Source organism: Misgurnus anguillicaudatus, chromosome 4 (assembly GCF_027580225.2).
Source record: "Misgurnus anguillicaudatus chromosome 4, ASM2758022v2, whole genome shotgun sequence".
Taxonomy (NCBI): domain Eukaryota; kingdom Metazoa; phylum Chordata; class Actinopteri; order Cypriniformes; family Cobitidae; genus Misgurnus; species Misgurnus anguillicaudatus.
The window spans coordinates 9,641,657-9,658,030 of record NC_073340.2 but is presented as its reverse complement, the minus strand read 5'-3'; the positions used below and the strand labels follow the sequence as shown (position 1 = coordinate 9,658,030).

At 36.7% G+C, this 16,374-nt stretch overlaps 1 protein-coding gene across 2 annotated transcripts; it reads left to right on the top strand.

Annotated features, from left to right (window-relative positions):
• Positions 1-3: 3 nt before the first annotated feature.
• Positions 4-15,132, top strand: foxk2a (forkhead box K2a). Of its 2 annotated transcripts, XR_008636848.2 has the most exons (10): positions 4-584; positions 1,938-2,132; positions 2,225-2,366; positions 2,518-2,664; positions 6,620-6,813; positions 10,063-10,259; positions 10,625-10,912; positions 11,009-11,209; positions 13,455-13,879; positions 13,949-15,132. XR_008636848.2 is itself a non-coding variant. In XM_055175359.2 (9 exons), exons 1-9 carry the CDS (start codon positions 292-294, stop codon positions 13,622-13,624), a joined length of 1,827 nt encoding a protein of 608 aa, XP_055031334.1. In that variant the 5' UTR covers positions 4-291; the 3' UTR covers positions 13,625-15,132. The 2 variants fall into 2 exon arrangements, 1 of the variants encoding a protein (XP_055031334.1); XM_055175359.2 differs by having other exon boundaries at positions 13,455-15,132.
• Positions 15,133-16,374: the final 1,242 nt, after the last annotated feature.

Genomic DNA, 16,374 nt, shown 5'->3' with positions numbered 1-16,374 from the left:
TGGATTACGTTTTTCATCTTGCTGAGTTGGCGCACCATTGGCTGCCAGTCCCGTCGCTCATCCCGGCCCCGCCCCCTCGGTTTGTTTGGTAGAGTTTATCCTTTTCTCGTTCTCTCTGTCGCGGCTGTGGGTTGGAGCCGCTGTCCCTGGACTGGCACGTTTCTTCGTATTTATTTCTCATTATTTGATTCGATCTCCCCCACAAAATTTTGCAACCAGTCATACAGACTGACAAATAAATCGTTTGGTCCTTGTTTTTGATAGTACGCCAAGATAAATACTTGTAAAAAGATGGCGGTGAGCGGGATGTCAGGGTCGGTTGTCGCCCGGCTCGAGGGCCGAGAATTCGAGTATCTGATGAAGAAGCGCTCGGTCACCATCGGTCGGAATTCGTCACAAGGCTCCGTGGACGTGAGCATGGGCCACTCGAGCTTTATTTCACGGAGGCACCTCGAGATCTTCTCCGCCGGCGAAGACGGAACGGGCGGCGGAGATTTCTACCTTCGATGCCTCGGCAAAAACGGGGTGTTCGTTGACGGGGTGTTTCAAAGACGAGGGGCTCCTCCTCTCCAGCTTCCCCGCATGTAAGATCATCCTTGTCGGTAGGAAACGCCAGCGCCACTACGGTGGGCAGAACTAAATGTTTGCGGCGATAGTGCCCTGTATTTGTTTTGTTTCGTGAGGCAGCACGTGTTGATTATGACAACCGTCTCGTGTTGCTTGCTAGCACTGCAACCGTTGATTAGCACGCCGGCTAACCGTTCATCTCAGTCTGTTTACACAACAAATACATTGGTCAATATGAGGTGTTTAAAAGCCCACGCCTTCCTCTGATTTTAAAATACGTTTTAATTTAATTTAATTTTTTTGCGAGTATGTAGGTAAAGATATCTGTGCTGCCACATGTCCGTATTTTAAATTGGACAGAGTCTAATTGCAATCACTTAAGAAAACGTTGTGTTACACACTAATTAATAATATTTGTATTAAAAAAGAAATCGTATTATATAGTATACATATATAATATATGCCTGCATACATATATAAAGATAAAGGTGTGGCTTTACATTATTTGTGACCCTGTCTGTACAATCCAGGCTTTCTTAATTATGAGATAAGGAGAATCAACGTTTAATTTTTTTTATTTTAATCTTTGACACATGGCTTTAATTCATAATAACGATTTTAAAGTTATCTTTACTCACTGTTCGAAAACACTTTACAATAAGATGTTTTAGTAAACATTAGTAAATACATTAACTAACACGAACAAACAATATAGTGTATCAGCTTTTATTAACATTTGTTAATGTTAGTTAATATCAATACAGTTATTCATGTTAGTTCATGGTGCATTCATTAATGTTAACAATGTTTGATTATAAATGTATTAGTAAATACTGAAATTCACATGAACTAAGATTAATTAATGCTGTGGAACAGTTTATGTTATCGAACGCATTAACTAATTGTTTACAAATATAACCTTTATTGTAAAGTGTTACATTATGCAGAATGATTTTGTCACATTGGCGCAGATGAGAAGATTTGTGTCAAATTAACTACATCAAGGGTTAATCAAGTTGTTAATCTCACTCGGTTCGAAATTAGTACAACCGTGGACTGCCAAGTACTTGACGTGCATGTTCTGTGTATGTAATGCAACTGGGGGCCAAATGGCAAATTAAAAACACCCTTTGAGGGTAAGCCACAGTGAGGTCATTGTTTTTAAGCATCGGCTGAGGCTCAAGTATATCTCTGATTAAAAATACATATCTGGGGCATGCTGGTGTCCGTATATAACCCAGGTTTATGTTCTGTTCCTGGCAGTCTACTACTGCGCAGAAGTTTTTAAACTCCAGTTTGCTGCAGTAAATAACTTGTTATGTTCAACTTGTTGACTTGCTGTTAAAATGCTTTGTTTACGGTCTTTTTAGGTGCACTTTCCGGTTTCCGAGCACAAATATTAAAATTACGTTTACTGCCCTGTCCAACGACAAGAGGGACCGCAGGAACACCCCTGAGTCTCCTGTGAAAGCGGTCCAGCCCCAGATCTCACCGCTGACCATCAACATTCCAGACAACATCGCCCATCTGATGAGTCCACTACCATCTCCAACAGGTACAATCAGGTAAGATGATGATTGTGCTTTTTAACCAATTGGTGATTGCTTTCTATGGCTATTAGACATTTCGAAAATATCTTCTGTCATTCTTCCTTCAGTGCTGCCAACTCATGTCCGTCTAGTCCTCGGGGGGCCGGTCTGTCTAGTTACAAGATGGGTCGTGGTCTCACCGCTGATCTCATCAATGAGAACTCTCAGTCTGAAAATGACAAGGAAGCTTCAGAGGGTGACAGTCCGAAAGTATGAGACATTTCACTATAATTGTAGTATTAATAAGGTGGTTTATTTCTGATTATGATTTGTTGTTTGTCAACATGAGTACGAATATGACAGGATGGTCGCATATGCAAATATGCAGTAACCTCTTATAAACATCTTTTGTTTTTAACAGGATGACTCCAAGCCTCCTTACTCGTATGCGCAGCTTATTGTCCAAGCTATCACAATGGCACCAGACAAACAACTAACACTGAATGGAATATATACCCACATAACTAAGAATTATCCATATTACAGGACCGCAGACAAGGGCTGGCAAGTGAGTGTCAATCATTTATCTTGTTTGAGTTTATGCTAGAGCATTCATTTATTTAGTCTTTTGCAGTCTGAATTTCTTGGTATTTGTTTGTGGTAAACCCAGAGGCTCACGATCAGGCCCAGATGGGATCTATGGTATTTTCAGCATTTTCCACACTGATTTTTGGGAAAGTCCTGCTGCTTTCCAGCTAACGGCAGCTTAGTGTGTACTAGTATGTATGATTTCTTTGGTTACGCACCTAGCCCGAATTTAACTTCTGCTCTGTGTTTGTTTATCGGTCTGGCTAATCTGACCTCTAGAACAAATACCTTGTCAAAAATTAAGATGTTTTGGTCTTCTTAAGACGAGAGGAGGCGGCGAGCATGGATTATTACTGTGTTTGGCAGCCAGGCAAGAATTTGAGGATTGGTAGTTAACATTGGATACATTAATATTACACAGTAATGTAGGGCTGCAACTAGCAATTATTTTAATAATCGATTAATCTGTCGATTATTTTTTCGATGAATCTGATAAAAAAATAAGAAAAGCATTCCTTTCCAACCACTTATTCAAAACAGAACTAAAATCTTCAGAAGTTACACAAACATGTTGCTCCTTAAACATACCTGAGCTGTTATAATAAAATAAAAAAAATGGACTAACACAAAAATACACATGTATGCTTTACATCTGCCAAATATATAGACTTTTTTATGATGCATTTCCCATCAAGAAGCCTCTCTTGATGGGATCAAAAAGATAGTATACCAGTATACTCTCAGAAATGAAGGTACAAAAGTTGTCACTGGACAGTACCCTTTCAAAAAGGTACACCGTTGCACCCAAAAAGTGCATAAAAGTACAAATTGGCAGTTCAAAGATACATATTTGTACCTAAATGGTACATATTAGGACCTTTTATAAAGGTTACTGCCCCAGTGACAGCTTTGTACCTTTATATTTGACTTTATGTGTTTTCTCAGATCGGATAGCTATCTCATTTGTTAAAACTGTTTCATTTACATTTGGCCACATAAATGCGTCTTGTGAAAATGGTAAATGCCTCTTCTACTCTTGCGCAAAATGCAAATACACCATCATTACTTCACATTAAAAAATGTAAGACGATGTTTATGCAATAAAGGTGGCACTTACTGTATGTTGTACTGTATGTTGGGCCGGACACGTTCGTCTCCTTGCTCGCCATGAGCTGGAGCGCGCAGTACAGTGCAGCAAGAGAGTGACGGCGCAATGATTTAACGTACAGGTCCATGACGGGAAAAAGCATTCATACAACTCTCTCTCTCAAAGTTTTAATTATTTGTTTAATATCATTTGAAGTTTTTTAATTGGTTCTAGAAACGTTTTTTTACCCGCTGTCGTCGCTCCATAAAGCATAAGCGTGTCATCTTTGTTTGTTTACCTCTTTGATGGCTAATTTCCAGGTGACGCGCTTATGTTTAGGAGGAGTAAAACATTGACATGTGGTTTTCCTCTGACTCCGCTGTTTTCTTTTAATCTTTTCTCCGCCCTGTCTACTCGTCTATGAGGCGCCGAACTCTGCAAGTAATAGTGCGCGAGAGAGACCGAGTGTGTTCACTTCGCTCCGCGCTTATAACTGAAGTTTTTCTTTTTTAAAATAATTAAACATCTCTGCCTCACGCGACACAATAAATAAATTATGAAATTCGTTGCCAACTTTTAGTAATCGATTTTTATCGATTTAATCGATTCGTTGTTGCAGCCCTAGTTGTACGACATAATGAAAAATCGTCGTTATTGTGATAACAGTATGTGTGATATTCATATTGCAGAGAGAATTTATTTGACATTTCTCATAATTAATGTGTTGCATGCTTGCATTGTCCAAATTAGACCAATCAGAAGGGGCCTTAGCCTTACTAAATACCTGCCAAATAGGTCTTATACTGTTATACTATTGGCTAGATTGCGGGCGCAAAGGTGAACCTAGCGGCTCAAAGCAGAAAGCTGAAAATAAATATGGCAGGAGTAAAGAGAAGCAAGGAAAACAACAGCGAAAAAATTGTGCCTAAAAAGAATGGAACGGTATTAAGTCTGAATTAAGATTTAATTACATCAGAAGAATATGTATTACCTGTTTATTTCAACATGATATCTAATTTATATATCTAAATTATTAAAAAAGCTAATAAAATATCATTTCTCTAGGAAAAAAGATATACTGTAGAATCGCACGTTATCTCAATACCCTGCAACACTGCAGTAATGTTAGCTCAGTGTAGTAGTTGATTTTGTTTTAACACTGATTTGAACTCACGTAATTTTGTCGTTATTTATTCGCTTGTTATCAAAAATTACGTGTCGTGTTTGATTCCATGCAGAAGTCTACATAAAGTTAAAAATGGGCCTCTAATACATCTACACTTTTGAGTAGTTGAAAGCATTGTCAAATTAACTTTTTTTAAAACCTACATTTTACATTTCCGTGTATTTTTTGTGCTTGCTGAGTATCGAACCCACAACCTTTGTGCTGCTAATGCAATGCTCTGCCTGCTGAACCACAGGAACTTCAAGCTAACTAGCTTTATAAAAAACAGTTAAATAAACAGGGATTTTTTTTTTACATTGGATGCGCTTGTCATATCGTCGCTGTTCGATGAAAACCACGGATGTCCATTTTGCCGATTTTGAGATTTTTTGACGGATTGAATGTCCAGGTTCATTTCCGTATACAGGATGCTTCACATATCTAAATGGCCAATGAAAAGTTGTGAAATCATGTCATCTGATTTTCACGTATATCAATTTGGTGTCAAAGCTGTCAATCACGCTGCGTATCTCCCGCCCTGAGGAAGCATCTCGCCGGTCTCGTGAAGTTTCATCGAAGCTCAGCACTGGATAGCCAAATAAACATAGCCTGGCGAGACAATGACTTTTCTTTATCGAGGTAAACGTTTCCCCCTGCGTATCGACCACTGTTACTGTGAAATATGCACGTGTGTCCATTTAAACTCAATTTTTTCACTTCCTGAAAAGTAACCGTTTTGGACATACGTGACTTTCATCGGGCAGCGACGATATGCATGTCATTACATAAAAAAATTGGGCCTCACAGTCACAACAATGTTATGAGAAAGCTGGGAAATCATGTAATATTGTAATATATGTCTGTATGGTAGCATTAGTTATCTTTAGCATATTTCTGAGGAATCCTAATATTAGGCAAGTTTATTTTTAACAGCATATCTGTCTGATCAATTTGCATGCCACATTTCTATGTTGATTGTTTTGTAATCTTTTCGCAGTGGAATACAGATATTGCAAAGAGGCTGTTATAGAAACATGATGCATTTTAAAGCTATATTTGAGATGGCAAACAGTTTCTCATTTCTCATGCGTAGGGACTTAAAGGAACAGTTGCCATAAACATGACAGACTCAGAGTTTAGAGCTACCTAATGATTGGTCGCGACTAATCATTTGCAGAATAAAAGTTTTTGTTTACATATTAAATGTGTGTGTGATGTGTATAATTATGTATCTATAAATGCACACGCATGCATGTGTATATATTTAAGAAATATTTGGATATTTACACATAATTTATATCATATATAAATATACATATTTATTGCATCAAAAAAAAAATCCTTACTAAATATACATGTGTTTGTATTTATATATACATAATATTTGATGTACTGTCTATAATAATTATGTAAACAAAAACTTTTATTCTGCAAATGAATAGTCGTGACCATTAGGCAGCCTTATCAGAGTTTAACCATTTAAAACATTACAAATATAATAAGTGGACCACAAGTACATAAGATAAACCCACTAGATTTCTGCTAATATCTAAAGAGACTCCATGTGGGCCTGATCAAGAGCTGTCTCATTAGGAGTGACGTAATGTAAACGTAATGTCTTTACCCAAGCAGATGTACACATTGGTTGTACAATAAACTTAATCTTTTTGTCCTTCTTTCCAGAACTCGATTCGCCATAATTTGTCCCTAAACCGCTATTTTATCAAAGTACCCAGATCACAAGAGGAGCCAGGTAAAGGCTCTTTCTGGAGGATAGACCCCTCGTCTGAGGGCAAGCTCATTGAACAGGCTTTTCGTAAGCGTAGACCACGCGGTGTGCCGTGTTTTAGGACCCCACTCGGCCCCCTGTCTTCAAGGTAATTTTTAGCAAGCTAATGTGCAATTATTCAAATGCCTTCACTGGGCTGTGGGCAACTAAAAATAGGATAAGGGTCTTCTGTCTAATCAGATGTGTTTATGTTAATGGCTTGGCTGTAAAATATTGACAGATCTACTGTACGATGACCCATGTTTATGATGACGCTGTTGCTTATTTGAAAAAAAAAAAACAGGAAGGAAGCATACCATCAAAAAAGATGATTGTGGAATGGTTCACCCAAAAATGAAAATTCTTATATTGTAATTTACTCTTAATTATGGTTGTATTGTGGATGTGTGTGTTTTTGGCGCTTTAAAGGAGGGTTGCATGATTTTTGAAAAACTTCTTGGAAAAGGGAGTCAGGCAGAGTGCCAAAACACACTTGTAGCCAATCAGCAGTAAGGGGCGTGTCTACTAATCGACATCATTGCCTGGTTTGTGTATGTGTGGGGCGGGTCTATCAAAAGAAGGTCCAGATTCTGCTGGGGTAGGGGCGTGTTTGTTTGGGTTATTTCAAATGTCAACATTGGCTTTCAGAGATCATGCACCCTGCCTTAATTTGGGACCTATTCGTTAACAAATCAACAAATACTTTAATAAAAATCTTGGTGTTCAACTGTAGGGATGGGATGACATTTAGATGAGTAAATGGAGAACATTTTTGGGTGGACTGCTACTTTAATCAGATTTTATATATTTTATATTTTAGTGGTTCTTCTCGTAACTGAGAGTCAGCATTCAAAGGCCTAACCATCAATAAATTGTTTTGCATGCTGGACCACAAAACCATAAGGGTATTTTCTTTCAAAGGGAATAAATTAGCTTCCAATTGATGTATGGTGTGTTGGGATGGGACAATATTTGGCCAAGATACAATATCTGAAATCTGAGGGTGCAAAAAATATTGAAATTTTAAAGTTGTCCAAATTAAGTCCTTAGCAACATATATTATTTACTTATGGTAAATGCATTTTTGAAATGTTAGGGTAGGAAATTTACAAAACATTTTCATGGACCTTCTTTACTTAATATCCTAATGATATCATTTTGACGCATACCATGTATTTACAAGTCCATATATTTCTACAAATATACCCATGCGACCCAAGAGTGGTTTTGTGGTCTAGGGTCATAATTGGTCAAATATTTGCACCATCTCTGTTTGTGCACAAGTTCAACATACTTTCAGGACTAGTAAAGTCTCATTTGTTTCACTAACTGAGATAAGGGTAAAATAAGTTTTTTTTTGTTTGTTTTTTAATGGAAAGTTTTTACCTTTAGCGTTAGCTTTTTTATTTGTGGTTTAATGTTTTCGAAGATCAGCTTTAGCAAATTTTTAAGTGTCATCCTCATTTTGAAAAAGTCTTGTCTCTGTATTAACCAGAGATGTTCACAATTCTTTAATCTCAAGTCTGAAGTCCGAGTCAAAGTTATAGTCTTTCATCACATGTCTGAGTCGAGCTTCAAGTCATTTAGTAACAATTAACAATAAGGTTGTATTTGTTAACATAAGTTAATGTATTCGCTAACATGAAAAAGTGTAGCTAACATGTATTGTAAAGTGTTACCATTTAAATGCCTTACTAAAAGAAAATTTGCATACTCGAAAATCCTCAGAAATAAGTTAATAGGGGATACTTAAGTTATTCGATTAAAATATGAATATATATGAAGAGTTTGGTATCAAAACGCAATAAATCCATTTTGACAAATTTCGGTAAAAACGTGTTTTCTATACCAAGAAAGTGATAAGATGAAAACCACTATTTTCTGTTACAAACTTTAACATAGCATCTTTAGGTTATAAAAACATAAAAAATTCAAATCCATAACTTGATTTTCAAAGATTTATTATAAAAACGAATTTTTTTTTTTTCACAAAATGCAATAAATCCATGACGGTTTTGTTTCAAAATTCTAGAAATCTATATTAATTCAATGTACAAATGTGCATTCATCTTTGCCATGATATATTCATTTAGATGAACAGTTGTACACACTGACTAAAAAAATAAACATTAATGCAATTAATCAAAACACTTACTTTGTCATATTAAGATCACTGTCAATATTGCTGCGGTTATACTTGACGTCGTTGCTTAGCATTTTTCACAGCGATCAGCTGTAAAATGTTTTGGTCCTGCTCGATTTTGTTGACTTGAAATCTTTACATTATTTTACTCAAAGATCCTCTGGGGTCAATGTTTTAGCATGAGAAACTTGATGCTGTCGGGAGATGAGCACCAGTCTCCCGAGTGCTTCGCGTAAATTATTAGATGTTGATGACAATCTTTCCCGTCACAGAAAAACCTCACAGGTTTATCAATGCCATTAAATGCGCCGCCATTGTTTGTTTACATTGCGTGACTGGTGGGCTGTAATTTCTGGAATGGATTTATTGCGTTCTGTAAAAAGGAGGAGTGGCGTTTATCGCATTCTGGGAAAAAAGGGAGAAAAGATGACAGAATAACATGGCGGATATTGGATTTTGCGTAAAATTAATTATTTACTTTTAAACACTGACCTGATATAATACTGATTTTGGCAGCAACTCATTTTTTTCAAAAATTGCGTTAATCGCGTTGTGGAACCAAACTCTTCATATGTTAAAGTATTTATTTGAGGAGATCTATTAATTTTCAAAGTTTCTGAGTTTTTTTTTGTAATGTAAACCTATGCAGTATGTTAAGGATGAGGGGTACGTCCAGCTTGCTTATTATGTTATAATTCATAACAATGTACAATACAATCATCCTGGCAACAAGACAAGCACTACAATTTTAAAGGCAAGATTTTTGATACAGTGCTATGTTTTATATTATCAAGAAGGAAGCAAAATCAAAACTGAACAAGCGGGTAATCTGTGTGTGAATCATTAGTGATATGGAACTGCGTAATGTGCTTTTTTGAAAAATAATGCACACCCGTACAGCGGTTCACAACCAATCAGAATAAAGAATTCAAGAACCCTGTGGTATGCGTTCAAGAATGAGACAGACTGTGTGTGTTAACATCTCCCACATATTAAGAGAAACAATGCATATGCATGTACTATGCAAAGAATGATGAAATGTATTGCAAGGTTTGAATGCTAGATCTGTTTAGTTAAGTGTTTTGTTAGTTAATATGCTGCGATACTTTCAATACTCTTATTATTGATAATTGCTTTGTTTTTCAAATGGGGCTTTAATAAATGGAAAGTGTACTTTTTTGTGTATTGAGTTGATTGTTTTGTCTTTGCTCTCAGGAGTGCTCCAGCATCACCTAACCACACAGGGGCGCTGTCGGCTCACTCCAGTGGTGTACAGACACCAGATAGCTTATCACGAGAAGGCTCACCTGTTCCTATGGACCCAGAGCCAACCCCTGCCTCCGCTCCTGCTCCAACTGTCCAGCCCAAATTAGCAGTCATACAAGAGGCTTGCTTTGCACAAAATGCACCAGGTAAAAGATCTCATGAAGTAAGATTTATGACAATTAGACCATGTATGTTTTCTTTGAGGCCATCTGTGTGCACTGCTGTTAACATCTGCAGCAAAGTTTTTAAATTGCTCAACATGGTTCATAGTCACAATTTAAAAAAATAAAAGGATGACCCTTCTGTATGTTCTGCCTAAATCTTCTGTTTCAATAAAAAAAATACAGGAATGTATTTGACAGATGCTTTTGCCCAAAGTGACTTACAGTACTGTTCAAGGTTATGCATTATACGTTTGGTCAACTAGTGTCTTTAATGCCGCTCAGTTTTGTTTTTAAAATACTTTCAAACATGCTCTAGGTCAGTCAAACTAACTTAAATTTCCACACAGGTTCACCTCTCAACACTCAGCCAGTTCTCATCGCAGTCCAGCGGCAGCTACCGCAAACCATCAAACCCGTGACCTACACTGTAGCCACACCAGTGTCCACTAACTCATCCCAGCAGCCTGTCATGCAGACAGTCCACGTGGTGCATCAGATCCCAGCCGTTTCTGTTGCCACCGTAGCCGGCATTTCTACAACTAATACACACTTTGTCGAGGCCCAGGCTGTGGTCACTCAGGCCATGACCGTTAAAGCAGAGCCACATGAGAACGGAGAACACCAAGAGGTCAAAGGTGAGGATGCATAATCTTTATAAAATTTAGAATTTACTGTCTCTTGTTGAAGATGGGAAAATAAATTCGGTCTCTCTTAATATTTTTTTTTTTTAGTGAAAGTGGAGCCTGTGCCTGCTATTACAGCCACTTCTATAGGTGGAACAAGTCGAATCCTTCAAACGTCCCAGTCCACCCCAATACAGACGGTTACTATAGTGCAACAGGCACCATTAGGCCAGCATCAGCTCCCTGTCAAGGCAATCACACAAAATGGAACTCATGTGGTTGCTGCTATCCAAGGATCAGGAAACACAGGTGAGAATATGGATGTTTGTCTTTGCAGATCTGTTTTTTTGTTGTTGTACTGTGTAGAGATGCACCGATTGACCATCCAAAGACTGGAATTGGGCAATTTTACTTATGATCAGCTGGTCCCGGTAACTGTGGTGCAAGCACTGTAAGCTTTAGGGTATTCTGTAGGTTATTCCAGAAGGAGGTAGCATTAAAGCATGTAATAGGGGAGAGCAGGGCACAACCTAATGCTTTTTGATTCGGCTCTTTCATTTAAAACATATTTAAGTTAGATTAATAATTGTTTTTACACAATCAACACGCACACCTCTGCTACACATGAAGACTTTGTTTGTTTGTGGGACCTGCCGTTATTGTACAACAAAAGTGACCGGAGTGCAAACATTACAACTTACATCATAGGTGGGGTTTATTATGACAGGGGGTTTACTGTAACACCTGATAGAAAATTTGATTAAGACAAATAATTCAATAAAATTCTGTCTATGTACTAAAGGTGGACATTGTTTATATATCTGCCTATAATAGATAGATATCCACACATTCATCATCTATGATCCTTCATTTAATCATCCTTGTATTATGCATCAATGCATATAAATAGATTTTTTTAAAGGGCTGCACAATTAAGACAAAAAAATCATAATTGTGAGTTATTTTTCCTGATACTGTATTAACAGTTAATAGTATTTATTGTTTTCGTTTCATTATCATTGTATACTGGAGGCTTAGTTGTAACACTGTGTTACAACAACGCTGTGTAAAAATTGTTTCAATCCCAGCTATCAGTTACTAGGAGTTGCTGACATGTTTCAAAATGGTAACAAGTGATTAAAATAATATAAGGTTGGATTTGGTGACTTACACACCCAACTCAGAAATCGAAAAAAAAAAACATTCAGACTGCCTTCAAAACTTTGTTTTTGTTCAGTATCTTAACCAAAACGCATCAAAACCTTTCACAAATTCACAGGAAATCATCTTCTGATAGTAAAAGAAAAATACCGAAAGCACACATTGCTCGGCCCTGTATAAATATGTAAAGTAGCTGCGTTACAATTAGGGCTGTCAAAATTGCTCAAAAATGACGTTCGAATATTCCCTCTAAAATAAACACGAATATTCAAACTATTCGAACATCTGGTTGCGCATTTTGTCAATGCACGCATTACGTCAATAACAGAATCGTTGTCACCAAATTTCATTATGGATTAGTTGGTCTGAATCGTTGTCAACAAATTTCATTATGGATTAGTTGGTCTGTGACGTCACATGCTCCCGCACCACCGTCGGCCAACATGCACACGCATCAGGTGCTGTTTCTTAATACAGCGCAAGCTGTTGGGTTTTCATAAAAATAGTACTGAATCACTAGCATCTTTTAATTTAAGGGGGAAATCCAGGTTTTTATTACTGTAACAATGCATGTATATCACCACTTTTATATCATAATGGCTTTTTTTATAACAAATAATTTTAATGTTAATCAAGGTCTAAAGCTGAAGATTAAGATTAGTTTATTAATCTGTGGCAAAATCTCAGCACATCCCTGAAGATTCATTTCATTTTGTTAATTGATATTTTGACATTTAAAGATGTTTACTATTTAAAAGTTGCACAAACATTTTTTTTAAGGCTTAAAAATATCTAAATCAAAAAATTATATTAGTAAAACTCTGTAGTAGTGTGTGGCTTTTGCACATTTAAAAGTACACTTCTACACATAAACACCCTAATTTAGTGCCTTTTTTAGCTGTAATACATGAAAACATCTAAGTAAGTAAATATTTATATTTTATCCGATTAGTCAATTAATCGAAAAAATAATCACCCGATTAATCGAGTATGAATTGTTAGTTGCAGCCCTAGTATGGTGCTCTGGTATCTCATTGATATGTGATGTTTAAATATGTTTTAATATGAGATGCACATTTTGCACCTGACATATCGAAGTGAAGCCGAACATCATTGTTTGCTTTTGAAACCAAATTGCCTTAGTAATATGAGGTGTGTTTGGTTTTATGCAACATTTTGCGGTCTTTTCTATGGACCACATATGCATGCTAACCTCAAAATGCCATCATAATCAACCCCCAAAAATTCATTGCTTTCGTGATCGACTGTCGATGTCACCTTTGGGGGTGCCCATCTCTATGCAGAAACAATACATCTAGGATGTAAATTGTATACAGATCCTAAACTTGATATCCAACTAATGCAATCTCATCCTTTGTTATATGCACATCAGCGAGTCCTCTCCACATGCTGGCAACCCATGCCTCCGCCTCGGCGTCCCTGCCTACCAAACGGCAGAACGGAGACCAAACAGAGCAGCCCAACACCAAACGGATCAAGACTGAAGATGGAGACACGGGAGCCATCACTGCAGAGAGAGACAAGCAGACGGCCACTGATTAGTGCAGCAGTGTCATGACCTTTGACCTCAACTTTTTTTGTTTCTCCCCACCCGCCACCCACCTGCTATAACCTACATCACCTATCAATGAACCAAAGGTGCCAAATAGTGAGGTGAGCTGAAACGTCAGTGGATGTTGGATTGGTATAACAATTAGAATTAGAGATGAGTACAATGTGATGGAGATATTGTTGTACCGAGTACAAGACGGTTGAAGGTCTGAAGAAAGGCGGGCAGTGGGCTTTTTACATAAATAGGTAAATACTCACAGATATATGTACACATATATTAATATAGCCTACTTGAAGTTATGAAATGTATTTTAGATCCTACCTGGGTGTAACCCAACAGAGAAGGTCTCCATCACTAGTACCTCTGGGCTGAATGTGAATGGAGAGAAGAGCATGGTGTATGGGCAAATAGACAACCCCTTTGTGTTACCCGAACAAACAGCCGGCCAATGACGTATATAAACGTATGTAATGCACACACGCATGTGTATCAAATGTGTGGTCGCACTTCCCTTGTTCCCCAGTCAGAGGTCTTGAACATATGCATTAACATGAAGAAGACAGAACGTTGAGACGGATCAAACGTGGACTTGCCAAAAACATTGGATTAGCTCCTAAAAATGTGAACCCGCTCATCATTTCAGCTTGATATTCACCAATGGAAAATTAGTGTTTCTCTTAGGCAAAGGGAAATGTGAGGAGTTTTCTTTCCTGTATCATGGCAGCTAGCTACCATGTCCATCTACCTAATGCAGTCTTTAGTAGATATGCAGTATTTTGTCGTACATGTGTACCTTAGGATCTTATTTGTGTGTGTTTGTTTTCAGAGGCACAAATACTCAACCAAAACAGGCAGTGCTGAAGTAAGGTCATTTGGCATTTCTTTTTTGTAATAATAATTTTTATTTTTTAAAAGGTTTTTCTTTTTTTTAAAGACGTGGACTCGTGGTCATGGAAATGAATGTAGTTTCTTCATTTGTTTTGTTAAAAACACTATTAATCGAGGGTTTGAGTTGTTTGCTATTACATTGAATCAAAATGATGTTTACTCGCATCCTCTTTTTTTCATATTTTAACCAATAACCTATGAAATAAGAAATATTTCCATTTGTACTTTATCAGTTTGCATGAACGTGTTGAGAAAATGTGCCGTACCTGATGAGTTTTCCCGAAAACGGGGAACTGCAGAAGACGAAAGGAGAGAAAAAAGCTAAATAATATTTTTCATGATTGGGATCATTGATGCACTTACATTTTGTTTCTGTTATTTACTTTCCTCCCCATTGTTGTTTTCCTTTATATTCAATATGTCGTTGGCTGTGTTTGTTATCTTTGTGTTAAAGTTGTCTCTTTGCCTGTTAATATTATTTTATTCTGTTCAAACAACTGAATGAGTCTGCACAGATAGTACATGTTCCACAAGGAAATATAAGTGGTAGATGTTGTTCAGCTTCAGTGGGTATATGCATTTTTTATAAATTAAATTAAAAAATCCATAATTTCTGTTCTGTTTTCTTGACTGCTGACGACGAGTCTGATATTGTGGGTTTATTTTAAAGGGGACATATCACGAAAATCTGACTTTTTTCATGTTTAAGTGCTATAATTGGGTCCCCAGTGCTTCTATCAACCTAGAAAATGTGAAAAAGATCAACCCAGTAACTTAGTTTTGGTAAAACTTTCTCTGCAAGCATGTGAAAAATAGGTCATTGAAATTTGGCTCCCCTGTGATGTCAGAAGGGGATAATACCGCCCCAATAACTCTCACTGTCCCACAGGTGGGACGTTTGGCATTTCATATTTAAAACAATAATTTCATAGTCTAAACCTACACCAATCTTGAAAAACGATATACCGTTGGAAAGCTCTAAGAATGTAGTTTTTATATTTCAACACCATTTTGGAAAAAAATTATGTAGTAAGAGTCATTTTCTAAAATGTCGCAGGACAACAAGTGTTATTACATATTTATTTGTAAAATCCTATAAACCTTAAATAACCTTGACAAACTATAAATTGTTGGAAAGCTCAGGGAATGTAGTTTTCATATTTTAAGGCTGTTTGATGATAGAATTTGTATAGTGACAGTCATTTTGTTAAATGTCACTCCCCCCATGGGAATACATATGCATGATTATATATTTATAGCACTATACCCTATAAACTTGAAATAATCTTGACAAACTATATATTGTTGGAAAGCTCTAGGAATGTAGTTTTCATATTTCAAGGCCATTTGTTGATTTTTTGTTATTTTGTTAATTGTCACTGACCCCGTTGGAGTACATATGAATTCTTATATATTCATAATTCTAATATTCTTCTAAAATGAATCTATGAATCTTCAAAAATCTTGACAACCTATATATCGTTGAAAAGCTCTAAGAATGTAGTTTTTATATTTCAAAACCTTTTTGCATTAAAAACAATGCAGAGACAGTAATTTATTAACTTATGACAAGATAATGCAGCTAACCGCTGACACCTAGTGGCCTTGGTTGGTAAAACCACTAAAAGTGTGACACAAACTTCATTTTTCATTACTTTAACTTGAAATTTGGTTCAGAACTAGTTGAGACTTGTGTCTTTATTGTTGTGGTGTTTTGAGAGTACAACATTTAAATTTTTTATATACATTTGATTAGAGAGTATAAACTTTATTGCATTATTTTTATTATTTCTAATACATTTAAACGGGTATAACTATTTTTTTATTTAATATTCACAACTTCAGCGTAAAA

Bases quoted from the DNA above. Each gene is read 5' to 3' on its own strand.
- foxk2a (XM_055175359.2), top strand. From the start codon at position 292: ATGGCGGTGAGCGGGATGTCAGGGTCGGTTGTCGCCCGGCTCGAGGGC. The intron at 10,913-11,008 runs GTGAGGATGCAT...TTTTTTTTTTAG, and splicing joins AGAACACCAAGAGGTCAAAG to TGAAAGTGGAGCCTGTGCCT. The intron at 11,210-13,454 runs GTGAGAATATGG...TATGCACATCAG, and splicing joins CCAAGGATCAGGAAACACAG to CGAGTCCTCTCCACATGCTG.